The sequence below is a fragment of the Colossoma macropomum genome, unplaced genomic scaffold (genome assembly GCF_904425465.1).
Source record: "Colossoma macropomum unplaced genomic scaffold, Colossoma_macropomum, whole genome shotgun sequence".
NCBI lineage: Eukaryota > Metazoa > Chordata > Actinopteri > Characiformes > Serrasalmidae > Colossoma > Colossoma macropomum.
The window spans coordinates 43055184-43078635 of record NW_023494791.1 but is presented as its reverse complement, the minus strand read 5'-3'; the positions used below and the strand labels follow the sequence as shown (position 1 = coordinate 43078635).

General features: G+C 38.9%; 1 protein-coding gene and 9 non-coding genes across 10 annotated transcripts in view; 9 read left to right on the top strand and 1 right to left on the bottom strand.

The window, feature by feature from the left end:
* The window catches only part of atrnl1a (attractin-like 1a), a 370723-nt gene that overhangs the window by 329007 nt on the left and 18264 nt on the right, over positions 1-23452 (bottom strand). The window contains 4 exon segments of the mRNA XM_036575121.1: positions 126-308; positions 3443-3698; positions 21930-22017; positions 22582-22756. Of these exon segments, the coding sequence (XP_036431014.1) occupies positions 126-308; positions 3443-3698; positions 21930-22017; positions 22582-22756 (702 nt within the window).
* Positions 9370-9440, top strand: trnag-gcc. Its single transcript has one exon. It is a non-coding gene; the product is annotated as a tRNA-Gly (tRNA).
* On the top strand, positions 10592-10662 carry trnag-gcc. Its single transcript has one exon. It is a non-coding gene; the product is annotated as a tRNA-Gly (tRNA).
* On the top strand, positions 11485-11555 carry trnag-gcc. Its single transcript has one exon. It is a non-coding gene; the product is annotated as a tRNA-Gly (tRNA).
* On the top strand, positions 12556-12626 carry trnag-gcc. Its single transcript has one exon. It is a non-coding gene; the product is annotated as a tRNA-Gly (tRNA).
* On the top strand, positions 13658-13728 carry trnag-gcc. The gene has a single exon. It is a non-coding gene; the product is annotated as a tRNA-Gly (tRNA).
* trnag-gcc lies at positions 16950-17020 on the top strand. Its single transcript has one exon. It is a non-coding gene; the product is annotated as a tRNA-Gly (tRNA).
* On the top strand, positions 19612-19682 carry trnag-gcc. The gene has a single exon. It is a non-coding gene; the product is annotated as a tRNA-Gly (tRNA).
* trnag-gcc lies at positions 20723-20793 on the top strand. Its single transcript has one exon. It is a non-coding gene; the product is annotated as a tRNA-Gly (tRNA).
* trnag-gcc lies at positions 21690-21760 on the top strand. The gene has a single exon. It is a non-coding gene; the product is annotated as a tRNA-Gly (tRNA).

Here is a 23452-nt window from a genome sequence, read left to right as displayed (position 1 = left end):
CCCGCACAGTGCATCGACAACATCAGTCCAGGTTATGTGGTCAATCACTCCTTAACGTAAAATAAGGACACAAACACACACAAACAAAACCCAGAGTTTCTAATTAAAGCCCACTCCGACTCACCATGTGCGTGTATGGACATGGTAGCGGTAGAGGTGGTCCACAAGGCCATATTTGTTGGAAGACGGAGCTTTGTATCCTCCATGGACGTATATGGAGTGAGAGGAGTCATCATACACACTGCTGTGCCCATAGCTTCCCTGTACTCGCGCTCCTCGAGTCTCCACAAGCAGCCATGAGTTAGTGCCTAGGACGGCAAGAAACACAGACTTGTCATACACACACGCATAAGTTATGAAAGCACACTGACAAAAAAAAGACTAGGTGCGAGTGGCTTGAATGAAATGGTGAATGTTTTTAATCCTTAATAGTCACTGTTACAACAATAATGAATATGATCTTTAATCTGATGTTGGATTATCCATGCTCTGCCCACAAATGCATTTGTCCTTTGCATGTGTTTAGAGTTTGGACAAACAACACATCATTCAACCTAATGAAACTGTAGGAATTGTAGAGTGGTTGTCTACAGTCTCTAAATAGCATTGAGTTTTCAGTTTCATGTGCTATGTTAAAGAGCAGCACTTTGTTGTTGTTGGTAATCCAAACAAGGCAGATTGAAAACAACAACAGAGAATTTGCCACCATACTAATAGCTTTATAACTCAACAAAAACAGTGGGACCTGATGAAGCTTATTTTGTCCACTCCTATAGTTATAAAAAATGCACTGCTTTTTAAATGGAAAAAAAATTTAGGGTCAAATTTTAGCAAACAAAATTAGGGTCAAATGTGATTAATCATGATTAACTACATAAAATAATATAATTAACAGAGTTATGCATCATTAACCTCGCAACATAGAATATGTGACCATGCTAATGTTCACTCAACTCAACAAAAATCATGGTTTCACTTTGGACATTTGGATTGTCCACTATAGTCCCCTATAGTTTCTCTACCGATGTTCAAATTGTTAACAAACTATCTGTTGAAACTCAGCTGATTCTAAACAGTGGTGGGGCTAGGGTCAGGATTTGGACCCGCGATATGGGGCTAGGACCAGGGTGAGGGTCGGGTTTAGGTTTTGGGTTAAGGTTATGATCAGAGTCAGGTTTAGAGTTAAAGAAAATTATGGCCAATTTAATATATATTTAGTTAAATGTAACTTGAAAGTAAATTAAGAATCTACAAAGCGTCTAAATAAGACAAATGGATTAACTGTGATTAATTATTTTAATACACTTCTAAATGGTTAAATATATACTGAGAATGTTCCTTATCGTTAATAGGATGCTAAATACATTCATACTACATGTGCTTCAATTTGCACATTTCACTTTTTAAAATCATTTTCTTTGCAGTTGCAAATGTTCACTTAACTCAACAAAAATCGTAGTCTCACTTTATTTGGATAGTCCACTACAGTCCCCTATAGTTTTTCTACAGATGTTCAAATTGTCAAGAAAATATCTGTTGAAACTGATTCTAAACAGTGGTGGGGTTGGGGTTCGGATTTGCACCAGGGTTAGAGTTAAAGGTTTAGAGAAAATTATGGTCAGTTTCGTAGTTTTCTTAGTTAAATGTAACTTGAAAGTAAATCAAGTATCTACAAAGCATCTAAAGTGAACTATCCAAATAAAGTTTTACCAAAATAATATCTATCCTAACATCATTTCAAATTAATAACACTCTCTAAATTATGAGTTTTGGCATAAAGTGAGTTGCGCGCTACAGTTTCTCATTAACTGAATGGGACTTTTGGAAAAAAAACAAAAGTGCTGCCTCTAACCTGTTGATACAGAATGTAAACTGAATGTAATTCCTTAAGTAGATAACTGTGTAAATAATTATGGAATTGTATAATTACATTTTTAATCATATAGCAATATGACAGTCATACTTCTGGACCTCTAAGGGTTGAAGTGCAAGCAAGAGAGAGACAATGTCCTATCTCAGTCAGGTGAGTTGTCAGATAGAGGAAGGACATGGACATGGCAGAGACCTACACCGTCCTTTTCACAGATGGAGAGAGACAGAGAGAGACAGAGAGCCCAAAAGAGAGCGAGAGAAAGAGAGAGATGCAAATGGAAAAAGGTCAGCTGGCTCGTCTCCTTCACAACATGCCTATTTTGTTACGTCAGTGAAACACGGCCAAGCCACTGTTCGCATTACATATTCATAATTTTACATATAGCACAGAATTTGGAGTGGTTTTGTGGCAAAACTGAATGACGGTTAGAGCATCTACAATCATTCTTAAAACTTTTAATGCATAGAACAGGAGAAAAGGAGTGTGAGAGAGAGATAAAGGAGCAAGAGAGGCAGAGAGAGAGACAGATGAACAGAACAGAGAGATATAGTTAAAGAGAGAGAGAGCCAAGTGGAGAGTGCAGACACATTAATCATACTCTTAGTCCCAATACGGTGTGTTTTAAGTGTCAGAAAAAGTGTGTGCGCGCATGGGTCCGTCACTAGGAGAGCAGAGACGGGCGAGTAAAAAAGTGAGCATCTCTCCATAATGGCCAAAGAAAAATCAGTCACCAAGCTCTGTGTTACAGCCAAAAGAACGCAATTATCTTAATGCTATACTACAGTGCCATCTGCTGGAGGTTAGTGGCACAGCATACAAGTGTCAGACGACATTCAAAGAAATATTCCAGTCTTTACAAAGTGATCTCTGTCTACTGCATATGCAGAATACTGTCAGTTACCACAGACAATACCTTTGACGTGTTTCCCAGTACTTAAAATAGAAGAAAACACAAACCAACTCAAAACATATTTACAGCAGAAGGCAATGGGCTGTTGCTGAACTGTGTCAGTAAACATTTTTATAGAAAACTTTAATGAACTCTTCAGTCAAAAAGGGTTGAATCTGTTGTCATGCATAACTAATGCAGCAGTGTGGGAGGACATTACTGCCTATTCACTTTCAGACATTCTCTCACGTCTGTCTCATCCTAACACTTGTACTTTTAGAATATAGTGGTTGAATTTGTGTTACACGTTCATGTAGAGTCATGTTTATGCACAGAATGCTTGATTCCAGTTGAATGAAGATGCAGTACCAGCCATATGATGGCACAATGACTTCACATAACCATTTCCGTCCTTATTTTACAAACGCATTACAATATTCATTTAGATTCAGTACTTACACAAGTTGTACTCCTGTATGTGCCTGTTATTACCCAGAAAGGTCTTCTTTATGTTTAGCATACAACTATAGTGTTTGACACATAACAGGTTTACAGATTTAGCCTTTAAACCGTCTGTTGTATGTGTGAGTGCTGTCGTGCGTAGTGGCCTATGAGACTGTTACGTGGAGACTTATAATATTAATTATTAATAATGAATATTAATTAGAATATGCACTTACGTAAGCTGTACTGTTGTATGTGGCTGATGTAGCTGTAGATGGGAGAGTATCCAAACAGCACTAACATAACAGGCTCTCCATGGCTCATCTCAACTATGTGAGCGGTGTGGCCTTCCACAGCAAAGAGCTGGGCCTGCACCAGAAGGCTAGGAGTCCGGAGAGTCCAGGACCTGCTTGCTGTGTTGAACACCCATAGTTCATCTGTAACATCATCAGTGCTGCCCTCTAACTTCCCACCAAACATGTAGAGATCATCCTGTGGGGAGAGGAGAGTTTAGAACAGAGATTAAAATACAGTACTTGCCCAAAGCTGGCAAGACCAAACAAATCACATCAGGTTCAGATATCATTTCTTCAATATTTGCTGGGATCGAGTCTGGTTTAAATTTCATATTCAGGTTTCCCATAGTCCATCTCCCGGTCCTTCGACCTGCATTTAACCTTGTTTTAGTTCTTCTCCTTACTTTTTAAACCAAGAGTATTTAAATTACAGTCCACAACAGCAGGTGTCCAGTACAGTTTGGTGATTTCCCTGCTTGAACACACCTGATTCAACTCGTGTTCACTGCCAGGTTTAGTGGATGTGTTTGTGAAGGAAAATCACCAAACCATGCTGGATCTTGGCCCCCCAAAAACAGAATTGAATGTCCTTGCCTTCAGTGGCAAATCGGGAGAGAGTCAGGCCATAAATGTCAAACCTCAGTCAAAAAACAAGACAAAAACACCTTTAAGATACCGCTAAGTTCTGCTAGCACCCCTATGGGTTATATAATAGTATGTTAACTTTAATCAGTTAACACTGATGTTTTACCATTATTCATTTAGTAAAAAAGCCTTGTTGCTACTCTTTTTCATTTCTTACTGAAACCTGGTTAGACTGCAGCTCATATTCACAGTCAGTGACATATGTAAGACTTCCAGACGGCAGAGATTGACGTTTTTCCTCACAAAATTGGTTGGTGGTTAGTGTAATAATAGTCTAATGTGTAAGGTCTTCTGTCCATTCCTGAAGGCCAAACCAATGGGAGAGCCAGCTTGGCTGTATCTACCTACATACCACAGGGGAAAAAGTCCTGATTTCAAGATGATAACCCTTTTGTTTCCAACAAAAACTTGAAATAAGTATGTAACTATAATATACGCAAAGTTTATATGCATCAAGCATGATTCTTTTACAGACATTTTTCAATAAGATTAACCTTCATCAATTAAACTGGCATGTTAGTATCATTCATGTTGTTAGCGAAGAGGTCCACAAGGTCAGCATGAGAACGCCATATTATATACAGTTTAACTACAAAAAATTTGCTCTTTGGTCATATTAACTGATGAATAGCTTCATTAAAGTAGAATAAAAACAAATTTTGCTGATAATAATTATTCATTTTGTTTTAACATTTGTTTATCCATAAACTGACGGTTTGTTTCCCGAAGTTTTATTCTGTTTATGATGGGTTGTTGTCACATTCGGATCCAAAACTGGCCCTGTGGGTTGTGTTAGGTCAGGTTCAGAATGATTTTTTTTGGCTATTATACTGAAGTTTGAATCAAAATCTCAAGCCTATTGCTGCTCTAAAGCTCAGATAAGGAGGACACTGTCACGCTAGGCTCACGGTTCTCATATAAGTTGACCTAAAACAACTTACATACTGCACAGAAAATACTTCCATTGCTCAAGACATGTACAATCAAGAAGAGAAAAGAGCACATCGCTTAGAAAGAAAACACTCTTCAAATTAGTTTAGATCTATATGGTATTCATTCATTATGTCAGGTTATGTAAATACTTCCTGGGATATAAAAGGATGAATTATATAAACAAGCTCATCTAAGTGAACATATGCAGACCATAGTTATATAACAAATGGGCTGAAATTAAGTGGCTTTCCTTGTGTATCAGAGGGGCTAAGAGTAAGAATTGCAGCAGCGGGAGCAGCATCTGAATGCCCACGCTCACTGTAATCTCTTCTTGCTCTGAGATATAAAAACACATATCTGCAAATCCTGTTCTGAAAGGGGAGGAGCACTACGCAACACTTCAAGAGTAGTGGGTACATTCTGTTTCCCCATATTATATCTATCTGCTGTCACACAGAGGAAAAAGAGAGAGAGAGAGAGAGTGAATGAATGCATCATTGGAATGAACGAGAACTAGTACCCGACTCATATATCGATTATGGGATTTATCTGTATTGGCAAAAAACACCAATAAATACGGATATTTACAAAAACGCTTTTTGTACTTGTTTAGACAACAGATACATTTAGACATGGCCAAAAGTATGTGGACACCTTGCCATCACATCTATGAGCTTGTTGGACATCCGATTCCAAAACCATGGACATACAAGCAACCCACTCCCCCTCCAACCACTTGTGACCTACAGTCTTTTGTAGATTTTGGAGTGCGTCTGTGACCATTTGTGTCCATTCAGTCAAAAGAGCTGCTGATGTTACTTTCAGAGGCAGTCTGGAACTCTGTAGTGAGTGCTGCACCAGAGGACAGGCAATTTCTACAGAGGATAGGTGATTTTTACGCTATGCATTTCAGCACTCAGTGGGCCTTCTCTGTGAGTGTGCATGATCTACCGCTTCGTGGTTGCTCCTAGACTTTTTAATTTCACAATACTAGCATTTACAGTTTTGACCAGGGAAGATCTAGCAGGGCAGAAATTTCACATACTGACTTGTGGCAAAGGTGGCATCCTTTAAAGTTACCAAGCTCTTCAGCACGACCCATTCTACTGCTAATGTTTGTCTACGGAGATCGCATGGCGATGTGCTTGATTTAATACACCTGTTAGCAATAGGTGTAGCTAAAACCCATGAACTCAACAATTAAGAGGGGTGTCCACATACTTTTGACCATCTGGTGTAAATTCAATATTAGGAGAATCGCAAATCTCTCAGTGTTTAAAACTAATTCATGTACTTTACAGAGACTGCTAACGGTCCCCAGCTGCTCCCTTTTATTACAAAGATGCTGGCTGAAATAGTTTCACAAAGCATCGTCATAGTTAACACCTTTTTCACAATAGCCATAAAATCCAGTTCACCTGTTTTGGAGGTCCCTTAGTTTTTGCACTATGCATCTATTACTCAATAATGTTAATGAAATTTATTTGAGTTAAAACATTTCACACACAGAGAGACAACAATGTCCTAGTAAATCTGATAACAGAAAAACTGAGAAGAAATATATTTGATTAATTAAAAAACATCCAGTCTCAATCCTGCAAAATGGCCACTAGGGGGCCAGCAGAAAGCGACACCAGTAACAAAAACATTTAAAACAAACCAAACCTTCAACATCATACCAATCAATAAAGCACTTTTTAACCAAAACTACTAAAGCCTATTCTATTTTATATAAAATTATATCAGCCAATATTATTAATTATCAGAAATTTAAGCTCCTTAAAATTAGTAGCACTGTTGGTCTCTAATGAATAAGAGGAACACTGGCATCCATAATGCTATACCTGAACACAGCTGTAACCATGTGTGTATTTCTGCTCAAATGAATATTAATCATTTATTTATAATACATATAAATTATAAATTATTTATAAATGTAAGTAAATCAGTAAAGTAAAACCTTTTTCCCCCCCCCATCTTTGAAAATGAAATCAGAGATATTTAGATAAAATTAGACCTAAAGCTATTAAATACTAAAGCTATTAAAACTGTATGATTTAATATGCTTGTTGCTCGTTGGAACTACTGAATGTGTGTGCTTGGATGCCTTTATGTGCCCTCTCTAAAATGTACTTTATATTATCTTGTCTGTCCCTGATTACTACATGTGATGTGTTTTGTATTGGTGCCTTTTTCATTAAAAAAAGTTCAAATGGTGTTTTCTGCCCATAGTGTGCTGCGCTGAAGAGATTTTCTTATTAAATACTGTGCATTTTCTACTTTCATGCTTTATGTAGAAAAAATAAATGAAAATAAAAATGTCTTTTAGCAGAGGATATTCAATCCTTTGAGTTTTACGTAAATAATGTTTATTTAAACACTTTTGGAACATGTAAATAATTGCCAATGTAGGCTTAAACAACTCTAAAAGGCATTCTAACATTAGTACATCTGAAACAGAGTAAATAGGTTAACATATATTTTCTCAATTTTTTAAATGAAAACTTTAACTACTATCTCGTTGCTTACTTATCACTGTTGTTGGAAAAAAAACCTTGTATCTCTATTTTGTTGTTTTTGAGTTTTTGACATAATTTGAAAATGCCTGTCGCCCTTTACATTATGTGTAAATTTCATGATGAATGGACCAGTAGAAATGGCACAAAATTACTCAGAAAAAAGTCTGGTTTCATTGACTTACATTAAAAGTAAAGTATGTTTTTTCCTTCTCCTGTAAAGTTACCATTTTGGAGATACAAGGTTTTGGTCCGACAACAGCAATATACTTTTGATAAATCAACTGATATTGAAGTCATTAAAAACTCACGATAAGTTCACTGTTCCACCCATAAACGTGCTTTAGCTAGCTCACTGTGGAGCTTTTAAAGTGAACTTCCACATTTTGTGACAGACCCTGATAATGTCACAAGCTCTGTCTGCTCGAGCTGTAAGAGACGGGCCTGTGGCTGGAGGTCTGCGGACAGATGCTTCTCCTCCAATGCCCGACACACAAACTCTTTCTCGTATTATGCTTTGTCCCCTGACATTCATGACAATTCACTCTACATTATCAGCATCCTAATGCCTCTCTCCTTCAGCTCATTAGAATGTGTGAAGAGGAAGCCACCTCGTCTCTAGATCTGTTCATTTATATGCTAATTACAACACTGTCCACTCACAGTGCAAAGCTGACTGATTCCAGCTTTACTCAAAGAGACAGCAAGGAGGAAAGACAGACCAGACGTAAACACCTGGAGAAGGATAAAGTGTGTGTTAACACAATAAAACTGAGGATTTAAATGCATGGTTGAAATCAAGCACTTGTAAATCAATATTCCGCAAGTCGTCTCCTGCTCCGCTTCAATTAATGTGTGAAACTCTGAGACTGTTTGCTCCGAATTCCGAAAGAATATATGAATAAATATGATTAACCACATATATTCAAAACACTGGAGAGCACCTGTTATGGATATTAAAGAAATTAGAGAAAAATTTAATAATTTATTACAAACCTGAAGAGAAAAATATGCTCTTAAATTAAGCAGATTAAAAAGCCCACATATTAGAAAAAAAATGGTAGGAATATCTCTTGGATACAGTCATGCATATTAAAGTGCTGTGTGGTATATTAGTATATTACATTGTACCTGATCTGTAAGGAGTCTATACACTACACCAGCATGTATACTGCCTATAAAGTCATACGCAAAAGTTTGGCCTTCCCTGGTCAAATTACATGTTTTCTTGATTTTCTAAGTGAAAATAAGTTAACGCTTTCTCTACAGAGGACACACTCTACTGCACAATTCAATGCACAGTTACTGTTGTACAATTAATATAATAAAAGGTCCAGTCTGAGTCAAGCCACACGATCACACGAATATCTGTCGCTATATTACTCTTAATCACCTCATATCTATGACCACACTCACAAATACATGTCTGAAACAACCAACAGCTGTAATGTTCTCAGCAAACCACAGATATACATACATACATCATCTAAACCGCTTATCCTTCTGGGTCGCGGTGGGGTGCTGGAGCCTATCCCAGCTGTCATTGGGCGGAGTGTTTGTGTGCGAAACCACAGATATGAACACATTAATGTAGAGCTGTAACTGTCAATTACATTGCTCTATATGGTCAACGCAAAAATCTGACTATTTGGGAAAGTGAACCCTGCAGAGCAAGCTGAGCGAAAATGACAATGAAAGCAACAAAAGCCAGTGTGCTGGAAGCAGTAGGGTCAGTGTAGATGACCTCTGGAGGTCACAGGGCCTTCTCACCAAGCATTGGTGGTTCAGTGGTAGAATTCTCGCCTGCCACGCGGGAGGCCCGGGTTCGATTCCCGGCCAATGCACAAGCCCTTTTTGACAAATCACACAAAGTGGTTATGAAGAAAGACTACTGCTTGACAAACAGGAATCTGGAACTGAAACAAAGTGAAATGGCTACTGGAAGTGACTAAGAGAGCTGAAGACAAATACCTCTCAACAAAAATAACACTACTTTGGGTAGCGACTCAAGCTGAGTAATTATATGGACTCAACCAGCTCACAAACAAATCGTTTAGTTTGCTCATAAAGCCCTCTGAAGAACCCATATCCATAAGTCTTCCGCTCAAACCTTCTCTAATGCTGGTATAGTGGTTCTGGCGTGGGAGAATGAGAAAAACAGGATAAATGAGAGAAGAAAATAAGAACAGAACAGGAAGGAATGGGTAGGAAAACTACTAAAATATATTTAGGAAAACCAAATTAATAAAAGGCACTGGGAAATCAATTATCAAAAAATTAAAACTTTATTTTAATTTATTGTGGAGTCCCACAAGGTTCAATTTTGGGGCTTTTGCTTTTTTTCTTTGTACATTATAGTACTTTCTGTTTGTAAAGCGCTCTGAGCTGCCACTGTTAGAAAGTGTCCTATAATTAAAGATTATTATTATAATTATTATCATCATCACCATCATCATTATTATTATTATTATTATTATTATTATATAGCCAACAGACTGATACTAAATCACCTCCCCTTCTGCTTTCTATGTCAGTGCTGGACCACTTTCCCCTTGGCTTCATTAGAAAGTCAACAGGCTTTCTGTTCTTCAACTTAGTACAGGGAAATGTGTTAAAATGATTGCCCGTGGTAATCAACCGTATGCTACAGATGCTGCAGACTACATGGACAAATACTGGAATATTCTTTTAAAAACATATCAGCCTGTGCACATGCATGTCTTTGAAGGGAGGGGCTTTGGAGCGAGGGCTGGATTCAGGGCATGAGATTCAAAGAGGTGGATTTCTTCAGTGGCAGCAGTTCAAAAACTACTAACACTGCTTATAGTGTGTTTAATTCTTACATGTATACTTTTGCAGTGGGTGCTGAAAACTGAAAGAGAACAGAAGCCACATAAAAGTGACTGAGAGGAAGCATGGCTTCCTGTTGATGTGGCAGCATGTTCAGTCTGCTGCATCTTCATAGCTGGAAGGGGTCACATGCTCTATCAGCTCAGCATTGGTGGTTCAGTGGTAGAATTCTCGCCTGCCACGCGGGAGGCCCGGGTTCGATTCCCGGCCAATGCAGAGCACTACTTTTAAGAGATGTTAAACAACAAATGATATGCTCATAAGCAAGATAACCCAGTATAACCTATACTCACTTCACTAATACTATGATTCAGACAGCCCAGAGCACTTGCAGCAGGACATTTCACTGAACAATCAGTTCAAACACTGTCTCAAAACCACAATTCACTGTTCATGGTAGTCTTTCATAGCCAAAGCACAAACGCTACACTACAAAGTAATAAAGCAAACCAACAGCACTGCATGTAGCTTTGATATTTGTCTTGAGTATCTGTTGTCTTACAAACAGCCTCTTTTTAAACATTTCAGTATTACTAGCTAGCATACTTGCTATAGAAACTACAGACTAACCAACTGTTTCAAGCTGTTTTGCCTCCTAGATATAAACACCTCATTTAGTGCATGTAGCACTTCATTCTGTCCATCAGACTGAAGATTTTACAATAATGAAAGGCTCCTTATTTTAAGTTGTGTCAAACTTCACATGTTTTAGTGTATAATGTAATGCCTGCAGCTAATAACGTAACTAAATAAAGATTTCTATAATAAAAGACTTTTTTCATCCTAAGCTGCACTCAGGTTAGTAGTCTTAATTTAATCAGTTGTATTTCTGTTTCTTATAAGGCTAAAATATCACAATTCTCAATTCTTGAGTCGTATGACAGTCACCATGAAACTCCGGTGTAACTTGAGTCTCCTTTACTGGCTGAAGCCAAGCCTCAAAAAGCTGAGAGGATGCATGGCTTCATGCTGATGTGGCAGCAGGTTCCGCCTGCTGTGTATTCACAGCTGGTTGGGGTCACATGATCTCCCAGCTCAGCATTGGTGGTTCAGTGGTAGAATTCTCGCCTGCCACGCGGGAGGCCCGGGTTCGATTCCCGGCCAATGCACAGCTCCTTTTTGGTTTTGAAAATAGACTTCTGTTCAACAAACAGACATCTGAAATGTGAGAAATATAAACAAGACTGAATCAAAGTAAAATGACTACTGGAAGTGACTAAGAATGAGCATGAGCACAAATGTCCCTCTACAAAAATAACACACTACCTCAGGTAGCGACTCAAACTTAAGCTCAGTAATTATACGGTGTCTACCAGCTCACAAAAAATGTAATCATTTAGTTTGCACATTAAGCTCTCTGATGAACACGTATCCATTAAGTCTTCTGCTTTAACCTTCTATAATGCTAGCGAACTGTCTCCATCTCTGACACAAGCCAAGCCTCAAAAAATGACCAAGAGGAAGCATGGCTTCGTGCTGATATGGACTATCACTGACTACAAAGGAGATATGATCAGTGATAGGGGCTCGTCCTTCTCACTTCCAGATGAGCTAAAAGCACGTTATGCTTGTTTTGAGGCAAATAACACTAACAAAGTTCTCAAACCGCCAAGGTTTAAGTTGCAAATGTTTTTTCAGGTTTGCAGAAAGTGTCAATGACATGAAAACTGATTTAGAATAAGTAACTCAAGCAACAAAACATTTTAGCAAGTAGTAAACTTCACTTAAATGATGAGCAGATGTGTTTTTACAGGGTGTCAGACAAAAAATTAAAAAGGAGACGAACAGTTAAATGCAGACATCATCTGAGACGGCATTAAGCGAGAAATAACCCAAGTATAAGAGAAGAAAGAAATGTGCTAACAAGAAAATTATGTCTGTATAACTCAAGGTGAAGGAGTAAAATCTCAAGCAATGGTTGATCAAGATGAAATAGAGGCCTCACTTTCTTCTGGTCATGTGGCAACAAGTTCAGCCTGCTAGGAACTCGCCACTGGAGGAGGTCACATGACCTGTCTACTGAAACAGATCTACTAAGAGCAACAGGCTCTTGGCTGTGCAGACTAGTCACAGTAACAGCCGGATGGGGTCACATCACTTGCCAGCTCAGCATTGGTGGTTCAGTGGTAGAATTCTCGCCTGCCACGCGGGAGGCCCGGGTTCGATTCCCGGCCAATGCACAGCTCTACTTTTAAAAGATGCACAGGATTAAACAAAAAAACTATATGCATGTAAGCCAGACAACCTAGTATAATCTGTATTTACCTACCTAATGACATGACAAAGACAACTCAGAGCACAAGCAGTGGGACAATTTGCTGAACACAGAGATCTGAAGAATCTCCTTCACCCCCACTCCTACTACCACTCAACAGGTGCAAAATAAAGAGCTAATTCTGCAGTTCTACCAACATTCACCACACATTCTGCAGTTAGTCTCACCTATCTATGAGAATATGTGGCCCAAAAATGACATTTTAGCAATATCACAATGACAAAATTTCTATTCTTCATAAATTAGTACTGATTTGTTGACAGATTTCATGATGATGACGCATATTTAAAATTTTCATACTGGCCTCTCTTATAGTATGAAACAGATGGACACACTTAGTTCTATGCTTTTCTCGCCACATAGAGTTTCATATATTTTTTTTCTAAAGAAATCTTTTGAAATGCATTCTATAAGTATTTTCAAAACTTAAAAACGCTGCGGTTGCTTTGTTATGATTAAGACCTTTTTATTTGACCATTAGAAAAAAATTATTATTTAATAAATCATTAAACTAAGTGGATCACTCAGTTACAAATGTAAATCATAGTGACAGCTTTCAGATGTAAAACTCAATTTTGCACATTACATAATCCTCAGTTACCAAAAATGTAAAAACTGTCTCTATATCTGTTAGGCAGAAGCACTTTCTACAAGGCTGAAAATGTCAGACAGTAAAACAATACATTTTAACATACATGCAAACTCCAATACAAACTTCAGGCTGTCAGAAATGTTTTAGACTAATACTGTGACATTTATGCAGTTTGTATCATGGTGTACAAAAGGAAACACAAAGAGTGAAACTGACAGAGAAAGCAGGAAAGCAAGGTAAAGACAGCAACCACAAGCAAGAGCAATGTCAGAAGCAGAAACACACTATAAGCCCTGTAGACCCTCCAGTCACAGCTGGTAGGGGTCACATGACCTCCCAGCTCAGCATTGGTGGTTCAGTGGTAGAATTCTCGCCTGCCACGCAGGAGGCCCGGGTTCGATTCCTGGCCAATGCACAGCTCCTTTTTGACAGAAATCACACCAAGCGGTTATGAAAATAGACTTCTGTTCAACAAACAGACATCTGGAATGTGAGAAATATAAACAAGACTGAATCAAAGGGAAATGACTACTGGAAGTGACTAAGAATGCATGAGCACAAATGTCCCCTCTACAAAAATAACACACTACTTCAGGTAGCAACTCAAAGAAATACAGCAGACCAACAGCACTGCATGTAGTTATGAAGCAGCAAAGCAAGGTAAAGACAACATCTAAAAGCTAGAGCAATTTTAGAGGCAGCAACACACACTCTGTCAGCTCTACAGACCCTACAGTCACAGCTAGACATGGTCACATGACAAACCTTTGTTAAATTCTTTAATACAGTCTGTAATGTAAGCATGATAACCAAACTCGTGCCACTTATACTTAATTTACCAACACCATAACATACAATGGCCACAGGATTTTAAATGAGTACAAGTGGTTGGATACAGATAAAGTCAATTAAAAACACTGTCTTGAAATCTCCAAATCCATGTTTGTTGCAGTTTTTAATCGCAGAAATATAAATTTTACACTATAAAGTAATTAAGCCAATAACAGCACTGCATGTAAGCGTAATATCTGATATACGCATAAAACTCAAATAGCTGTTGTCTATTAAACTGGATGAGGGCGTGAAAGAAATGAGAAGATGGCTGAGTAGCATTATGTGTGATATGTACAACTAGGGACTGGGCGATAAAACGGTAACGGTAAGTATCGCGATATAACTTTTCCTCGATAGAGCGATAAGACAGGTTCGATAAATGTTCGATATAATACACCATTCTCACACTTCCACGTTTTAGCGAAAGCCCTGGTGGCGTTTTCTACTGCAAGGAAAGCGACACTACTCTGCTGTCGCCAGGAGAGGGCGCACTTCCGAATATTTTGACTTGATTAGAGAGGGAGGGGGCCACGAGTAAAAAAGGGTCGCCAAATACACTTTAGCAACGGCTGAAACGCGGAGTTATACATTCCCTGTTTGAGCGGAGCGACCGGCAGTCTGTTCTCCTGTGACCGAGTGTGAGTGACAAGCTCAGTGGTGTAACTGTACTGTCCTACAGTGAACTCACCTCTTTCCTCACATCCTAACCAGCTTTAGCAGTGTTAAATCACATCTACAGCACCGTGTTACAGCGCCAAACCGTCATATTTTAGTATTAGTGCATGGGTTCATGTTCGAAAGTAAACTGAGGAGGCTGTGAGGCAGTGGAGAGCGGGAGAGTGCTGTCTTTCCAGGCTAGCTGTTTTTAGCTGCTGGCTAACTTGAAGCAGCGCTCCGGCACAACACGGAGAATTGATGATACTGTAGATCAAACAAGACACAAAATCACCGCTTTCAGTTTAAACATACCTAAAAGGAGGACTCTGTTTGACTGGTGTGAGAGATTCACACTGCAGATAATGCTTTTACACAGCGAACGTCAGATATACTGCGGTTCACCCCTTAAACTACTACAGTAGCATAGAGAAACCCAGCCGTCTAGCTGGTGTCTGAATACTGTGATATGCTCTGACATGGATGTGGTAGGAGTGACAGCAGTGACCTACCGAACCGAGTTGACGTTGTTGAGAAACTAAAGAGTTTAGCACTGTTGTTGGCCACTTGTTTAGCATTTGTAACGTGGTAGCCGAGCGCTCGACACCAGACAGCTAAAATAATCTGTTTTTCTTTCTTAAATCATGACTATTACAAAAATTGCAGCTGTGCTTTTCAAGCTGATAAAAACAGCTCAGAAACTTTCTCCCACTCTTCCATGACAGATTAGTGAAATGTTCCACTGTTTGCCTAGTGTTTGTCATGATCGGACCATAAGTGATAGTTTACAACCACAATTAACCACCCAGGAGCAAAATCAGCCTTCAAACGTGAAAGAAATCATGATTTGACATTTATCGCGATATGTATCGATATCGAACGATATGAATTTTGTTTATCGTGATAACGTTTTTGGCCATATCGCCGCTAAAGCTACCGTAAAGGCTAGAAATGTCACGCCGATTAAAATCGGACCACCCCATCGAAATTAAAGAATTCTCTGTAGTTTATCGGTTATAGGTCCAGGTCCGCATAGGACAGCGTCTGGGTCCGAGCGACTTCTGCTGTAGGCAGTCTCACCTATCTATGAGAATATGTGGCCCAAAAATGACATTTTAGCAATATCACAATGACACAGTTCAAAATTAAAATTTATGTTCTTCATAAATTAGTAGTGATTTGTTGGCAGATTTCATGATAATCAGGCATATTTAAAATTTTCATACTGGCCTCTCTTATAGTATGAAACAGATGGACACACTTAGTTCTATGCTTTTCTCGCCACATAGCATTTCATATATATTTTTTTCTAAAGAAATCTTTTGAAATGCATTCTATAAGTATTTTCAAAACTTAAAAATGCAGTTGCTTTGTTATGATTAAGACCTTTTTATTTGACCATTAAGAAAAATTAACTATTTAATAGATCATTAAACTAAGTGAATCACTCAGTTACAAATGTAAATCATGGTGACAGCTTTCAGATGTAAAAACTCAATTTTGCACATTACATAATCCTCAGTTACCAAAAATGTAAAAACTGTCTCTATATCTGTTAGGCAGAAGCACTTTCTACAAGGCTGAAAATGTGAGACAGTAAAACAATACATTTTAACATACATGCAAACTCCAATACAAACTTCAGGCTGTCAGAAATGTTTTAGACTAATACTGTGACATTTATGCAGTTTGTATCATGGTGTACAAAAGGAAACACAAAGAGTGAAACTGACAGAGAAAGCAGGAAAGTGACTGAGTCTGAAAGAGTACTGAGACACTCCTCTGAGGAAGCCATGTCCCTCTCATAAACATAGTTCTCTAATCATATGTGTTTCTTTACTAGTAACAAAAAAAGAGTGAGCTCACAAGGTGAGAAAGAACCCAAACACAAGAGAAGGAAGAAATGTGTTAACAAGAAAATTGTGTCTGTATAACTCAAGGTGAAGGAGTGAAATCTCAAGCTGAAATTGTTGATCAAAATTAAGTGAAGGCCCCACTTTCTTCTGATCATGTGGCAACAGGTTCTGCCTGCTACGAACTCACCACTAGAGGACATCACATGACCTGTCTACTGCGAAAGAACAGGCTCTCAGCTCTGCAGACTAGTCACAGTCACAGCTGGATGGGGTCACATGACCTCCCAGCTCAGCATTGGTGGTTCAGTGGTAGAATTCTCGCCTGCCACGCGGGAGGCCCGGGTTCGATTCCCGGCCAATGCACAGCTCCTTTTTGACAGAAATCACACCAAGCGGTTATGAAAATAGACCTCTGCTCAACAAACAGACATCTGGAATGTGAGAAATATAAACAAGACTGAATCAAAGTGAAATGACTACTAGAAGTAACAGGTGCCACTTGTACTTAATCTACCAACACCATAACATACAATGCCCACAGGAATTTAAATGAGTACAAGTGGTTGGATACAGATAAAGTCCTTTGAAAAAATCTGTCCGGAAATCTCCAAATCAATGTTTGTTGCACGCTTTAACTGCAGAAATATAAAGGTTACGCTACAAAGTAATCAAACCAAACAGCACTGCATGTAAGGGTAATATTTGCCTTAAATAGCTGTTGTCTTTCAAACTTGATGAGTGCGTAAAAGAAATGAGAAAAGCCGTACTGCCCCAAGTCAGTTATCGGATCGATACCAATACTGGTATCAGGTAAGCTGAGTGTACACTGCCCCAATAATGAGAAAACGAAAGAAGCTGATGGTGAACAAGGGTCTACTTACACTGAGAAGTATTACTGACTCAATTGATACAAAGTCGCTGGTCACTTTAAACACTGCACTTCACTTGAAATCAGCTAGAGTTTAATGATTTAACTGTTTAGGTGGATTACACTCATTTACACTAACAACTACTTAATCTACGTAGCTTGTCCACTATGGTAATGGACACGGTATCAGCAAGTACTAAAAATAGGTACTCGTACTCTGTCTGAAAAAAAATGGTACTAAAGCATCCTTGCCATCAACAACGGACGATTACGGACAGTTCTAGCATCTAGAATGGATTCTGCAATGCAGAGACCTGAAGAACCTCCTTCACCCCCACTTTTACCCCCACTCAACAGATGCAAAACAAAAAGCGAATTTTGCAGTTCTACCAACGTTCAATGACATGAAAACTGGCACAGAACAAGGTTCTCTGTAAGAAGTCACATCATGATATAGAAGAAAACATTATAGCAAGTAGAAAGCCACTTAAATGTGAGCATGGCCATTATGGGCTGCATGAGGAATAAACAGGAGGAGGAATACAGGAAGCTGGTGAAGGACTTTGTTGGGTGGCGTAAGCTGAACCAGCTGCAGCTAAACATCAGTAAGACTAAGGAGATGGTGCTGGACTTTAGGAAGTCCAAACCTGCCTTGTCACCAGTCACCATAGATGGAGTAGATGTGGAGGTGGTGGGGATGTACAAGTATCTGGGTGTGCAATTGTATAATAAACTGGACTGGAGCTGTAACACTCTCGCTGTGTACGAGAGAGGCCACAGCCGTCTCTACGTCCTGAGGAGGCTGAGGTCTTTTGGTGTGTGCACTAAGCTCCTATGGACATTCTACCAGTCTGTTGTAGTGAGTCATATATTCTCTGCTGTTGTGTGTTGGGGCAGCAGCCTTAACATAAGTGCTCTGAACAAATTAAACAAACTTATTAGGAAGGCTTGCTCTGGTGTCGGAGCCAAGCTGGACTCTTTGGAGGTTATGTCAGAACAGAGGACTCTCAACAAGCTGTTAGCCACCTTGGACAACACCTCACACCCCCTGCATGCAAACAGAGAAGCACATTCAGTGGCCGAATGTTACAGCTGCACTGTGTAAAAAAGTGGCATGTAAGATCTTTCTTACCCACTGCTATAAGGCTCTACAATGAGTCTCCTTACTGCAGAGATGACTTCCTGCTGCCTGAACTGTGCTGAATCACATCACCATATCACCTATCTTGTCAATACACCCTGTGCAATATATCATAACCTGCTATCATACTGATGCTCTCATTGCGCACTTTAGACTGTAAATGCTGCTGCTACTCCTAGTTATGTTTATACCCATTGTGTTGTAAAATACCTCATACCACTTATACCTGCAATACCTGCTCTCATGTAAATGCAACAGATCTATCTTAAAAGCTATGTAAATATGCAAACAGATATACTTCTATTTATACTCTCTCATACTTCAACTTCTGTTGAATTTTTTATTTCTGCCTAATGTGTGTCTATTTTTATTTCTGCCTAATATATGCATGTTTATGTGCAATTACATGTCTTGCTACTGTAACACTGCAATCTCCCTTTGGGATCAATACAGTTCTATCTATCTATCTATCATCTATCTAAATAAATGGATTTTCATGTAAACTTTCCGAAGTCAACGCAAATAAACACCTGAAAAGTGACTGAGCCTGAAAGAGTACTGAGACACTCCTTTGAGGAAGCCATATCCCTCTCATAAACATAGCTCTCTAATCATATGTGTTTCTTAACTAGTAACAAAAAAAGAGTGAGCTGACAAGGTGAGAAAAAACCCAAACACAAGGAAGAAATGTGTTAACAAGAAAATTATGTCTGTATAACTCAAGGTGAAGGAGTGAAATCTCAAGCAGAAATTGTTGATCAAAATGAAGTAGAGGCCTCACTTTCTTCTGGTCATGTGGCAACAAGTTCTGCCTGCTAGGAACTCACCACTAGAGGACGTCACATGACCTGTCTACTGAGAAAGAGCTACTTAAAGCAACAGGCTCTCAGCTCTGCAGACTAGTCACAGTCACAGCTGGATGGGGTCACATGACCTGCCAGCTCAGCATTGGTGGTTCAGTGGTAGAATTCTCGCCTGCCACGCGGGAGGCCCGGGTTCGATTCCCGGCCAATGCACAGCTCTACTTTTAAGAGATTCTCTATGTTGTAGAAGTTGTACTTGTGTAAGCCAGACAGCCTACCATAACCTTCATTCACTTAACTAATACCATGATACAGACAACCAGAGGACAAGCGGTGGGACATCTCTCTATCATCTAGTGTATTTTCTTTCAATAAAGTATTTTAAAAACTTAAAGAGGCTGCGGTTGGTTTGTTATGATTAAGACCTTTTTATTTGTCCAACTATTACTTAATAAATCATTGAACTAAGTGGATAACTCAACTGCAAATGTAGATCATAGTGGCAGCTTTCAGATGTAAAAACTCTATTTTGCACATCATATAAGCCTCACACTTACCAAATGTAAAAACTGTCTGTATATCACCTCTCTTGTTAGAACAAACTGTGTAATATATCATAACCTGCTATCGTATTGACGCTCTCACTGCACACTTCTGACTGTAAATCAGCTGCTGTTCCTAGTTGTGTTTATACTCACCGTGTTCTAAATTACCTCATACCACCGAAGCACAAGAGGAGGAAGAAATGGGTTAACAAGAAAATTATGTCGTTATTATGTTATTTCATGTTTGCAGAAAGTGTCAATGACATGAAAACTGATTTAGAATAAGTAACTCAAACAAAAAACATTTTAGCAAGTAGTAAACTTCACTTAAAAGATGAGCAGATGTGTTTTTACAGGGTGTCAGACAAAAAATTAAAAAGGAGATGAAAAGTTAAATGCAGACATCATCTGAGACAGCATTAAGCGAGAAATAACCCAAGCATGAGAGAAGAAAGAAATGTGCTAACAAGAAAATTATGTCTGTATAACTCCAGGTGAAGGAGTGAAATCTCAAGCTGAAATAGTTGATTAAGTTGAAGTAGAAGCCCCACTTTCTTCTGGTCATGTGGCAACAGGTTCTGCCTGCTAGGAACTCACCACTGGTGGAGGTCACATGACCTGTCTACTGAGACAGATCTACAGAAAGCGCTGTCAGCTCTGTAGACCTTACAGTCACAGCTGGATGGGGTCACATGACCTGCCAGCTCAGCATTGGTGGTTCAGTGGTAGAATTCTCGCCTGCCACGCGGGAGGCCCGGGTTCGATTCCCGGCCAATGCACAGCACTACTTTTAAGAAACGCACATTCTTTAATACAATGTGTAATACATGTATGATGTACTCGGCCTGAGAAAAATGGTACTAAAGCATCCTTACCATCAACAACGGACGGTTACGGACAATTCTATTATCTAGAATGGATTCTGCAATGCAGAGACCTGAAGAACCTCCTCCCCCCACGCCTACCCCCACTCAACAGATGCTAAATAAAGAGCTAATTCTGCAGTTCTACCAACGTTTAACAGATATTCTGTAGGCACAACTCTCAACTACCTATGTGGTCCAAAAATGACATATTAGCAATATCACAGACTTCTACTCTTCATAAATCTATAAGAAATTGTTGGCAGTTTTCATAATGATGATGCATATTTTGCATACTGGCCTCTCTTACAGTATGAAACAGATGGACACACTCATTTCTATGCTTTTCTTGTCACAGAGTGTTTTTATATATTTTTTTCTAAAGAAATCTTTTGAAATGCATTCTAGGATATTTTACAGCAAATGATTTTGGAAGTGCTGAAAGGTCATGATTGGTGTGTTAGGATTAATTTATTATTTATATAGTACGCAGCAAAGTAATCGGTGGAAGACTCAATTACAAATATAACCAATGTTGGAAGCTTTATAGCATAGAAATACTGTCTGTTTACTGTTAAACTGCCCACGGCCCTTAATATATGGGTGCACTGAGCAGACTACAGATTTCAAACATGTATGCAAATTCCCTGATCTTCAGATTATCGGTCTTCCAGAAATACTTCAGACGATTACTATGAATATTTATGTGCACCCAGTAAAACACAGACAGCAAGAGCATCTTCTGTGAGAGCAACAGGAGCTGGTGAACCCTCCAGTCACAGCTGGATGGGGTCACATGGTCTATCAGCTCAGCATTGGTGGTTCAGTGGTAGAATTCTCGCCTGCCACGCGGGAGGCCCGGGTTCGATTCCCGGCCAATGCACAGCCGCTTTTTGGCCTAAATTACATGAGCTATCAAAAGAAATACCACAGAAAATGTCCAGGCAAAATAGGAGCAGCTAACAGCTGCATTATGAGTGGAAAACTTGATACTCAGGAACAGCCAATAATAACAGAACTGACATGATGACGAGTGTTAATAGTCTGAGTACCTGATACAGAGCCAGAGAGTGTCCATATCGTTGCACTGGACCACTGCTGCTTGGAACCACACCCCATACACTGGTCTCCAGATTGTAACTTTAAAAAAATTATAAGAAAATACAGACAGCAAGAGAAAAAGTAAGAGACAGAGCAAACTCAAAAAACACGCAATGTTTACTGCATCAAGTACAGATAATACACAAAACATGAAAACATGCAGTCACACATGGTTAGGCACAGCTTAAATCCCTGCCTGATTTACTGGTTTTATGAAGTCTTATGATGTGTACTCTCAAAGATAATACACTTTATTTTTATTTACAGAACCTCTGAAGCACAATGCAAATTTCACTTAATCTGAAAAGACAAGGATATTTCAAGAAAGCTATAAAACACTACAACTTTCCTAAAACTTATCAAGAAATAATGCATGTTACAAAAAGTAAATACTGAACTCAAACTATTTTTATTAGTTTCACTCAAGATTAAGGATAGCTTTATTTACCGAAAAAAAAGAAAGCACACATTCAATTTTGGCATAAATTCCACAAATCGACTGTAGGATTGAACCCAGTTCAAGATCCAAAAATAATTATGTAAGGCCAAGTACACACATGGCACTGAAAGACAGACAGAGAGAGCACAGATGTCAGCCCTTACTTTAAGACCATCAGAGAAGAGCTGTAGTTGAAGCTGTATCCTCCGATCACCCACATCAGTTTTCCATGCACCACTGCCTTATGAGATGCTCGTCCCAGAGGCTGTATATCAGGCTTCATGTTAGGCAGATACCAGTAGGGTTCATCAGAAAGGTCTGGCAGTGAGCAGTCTGGGCCTTAGAAATTATAAAAAGAAACACACAAGCAAAGTGAATTCATGTATTACTAGGTAAAACCATATGTTACAGTATCATTTTCTTCATACTATTCAACTGGTTCATTCTGTTAGCATACTTGATGATAATGATAAATTTCAAAACATTGCAAAATCAACTCAGTCAACATTGAGTACTAAGCCTACTACACAACTGTTCGTTTGAACTGATTTAAAACCAATTACAACACTGCCATCTAGTGGTAAAGTAACTGCTCTCTCCATTAGGAATGAAGTTCTAACTTTTTATGCTCATATCAATCCTACCAAAGATCAATCAGTTACAAAGTCATTACAATCCAGTCTTAGATCTACCTGTAACTTCTTATTGCTCACCCTAATTGTGATTGTTTCATATCAGCTCTTTGAGTTTAGAGACAGGCTGAGAGTCACGTCGAACAATTCACCATTCAAGTCCCATTAACTGATTCACCATCCCTTTCTTTGGAGTGTCAGTCTATTTAGTATTAAATAATACATTTACATACAGATCAACTGATTATGCCAAGTTACTCTGTAGCATGAACAGCTTTATCAAAGCTGTTTCAAAATAAGGTTGATTCAATATAAAACTTGCAGGTTTGTATTTCCTTTGGATATAAGCTGGGCAGGACTGTGCTGAAGGAAGCCTAAGCAACTACTAGTGAGTGAGCTAGTT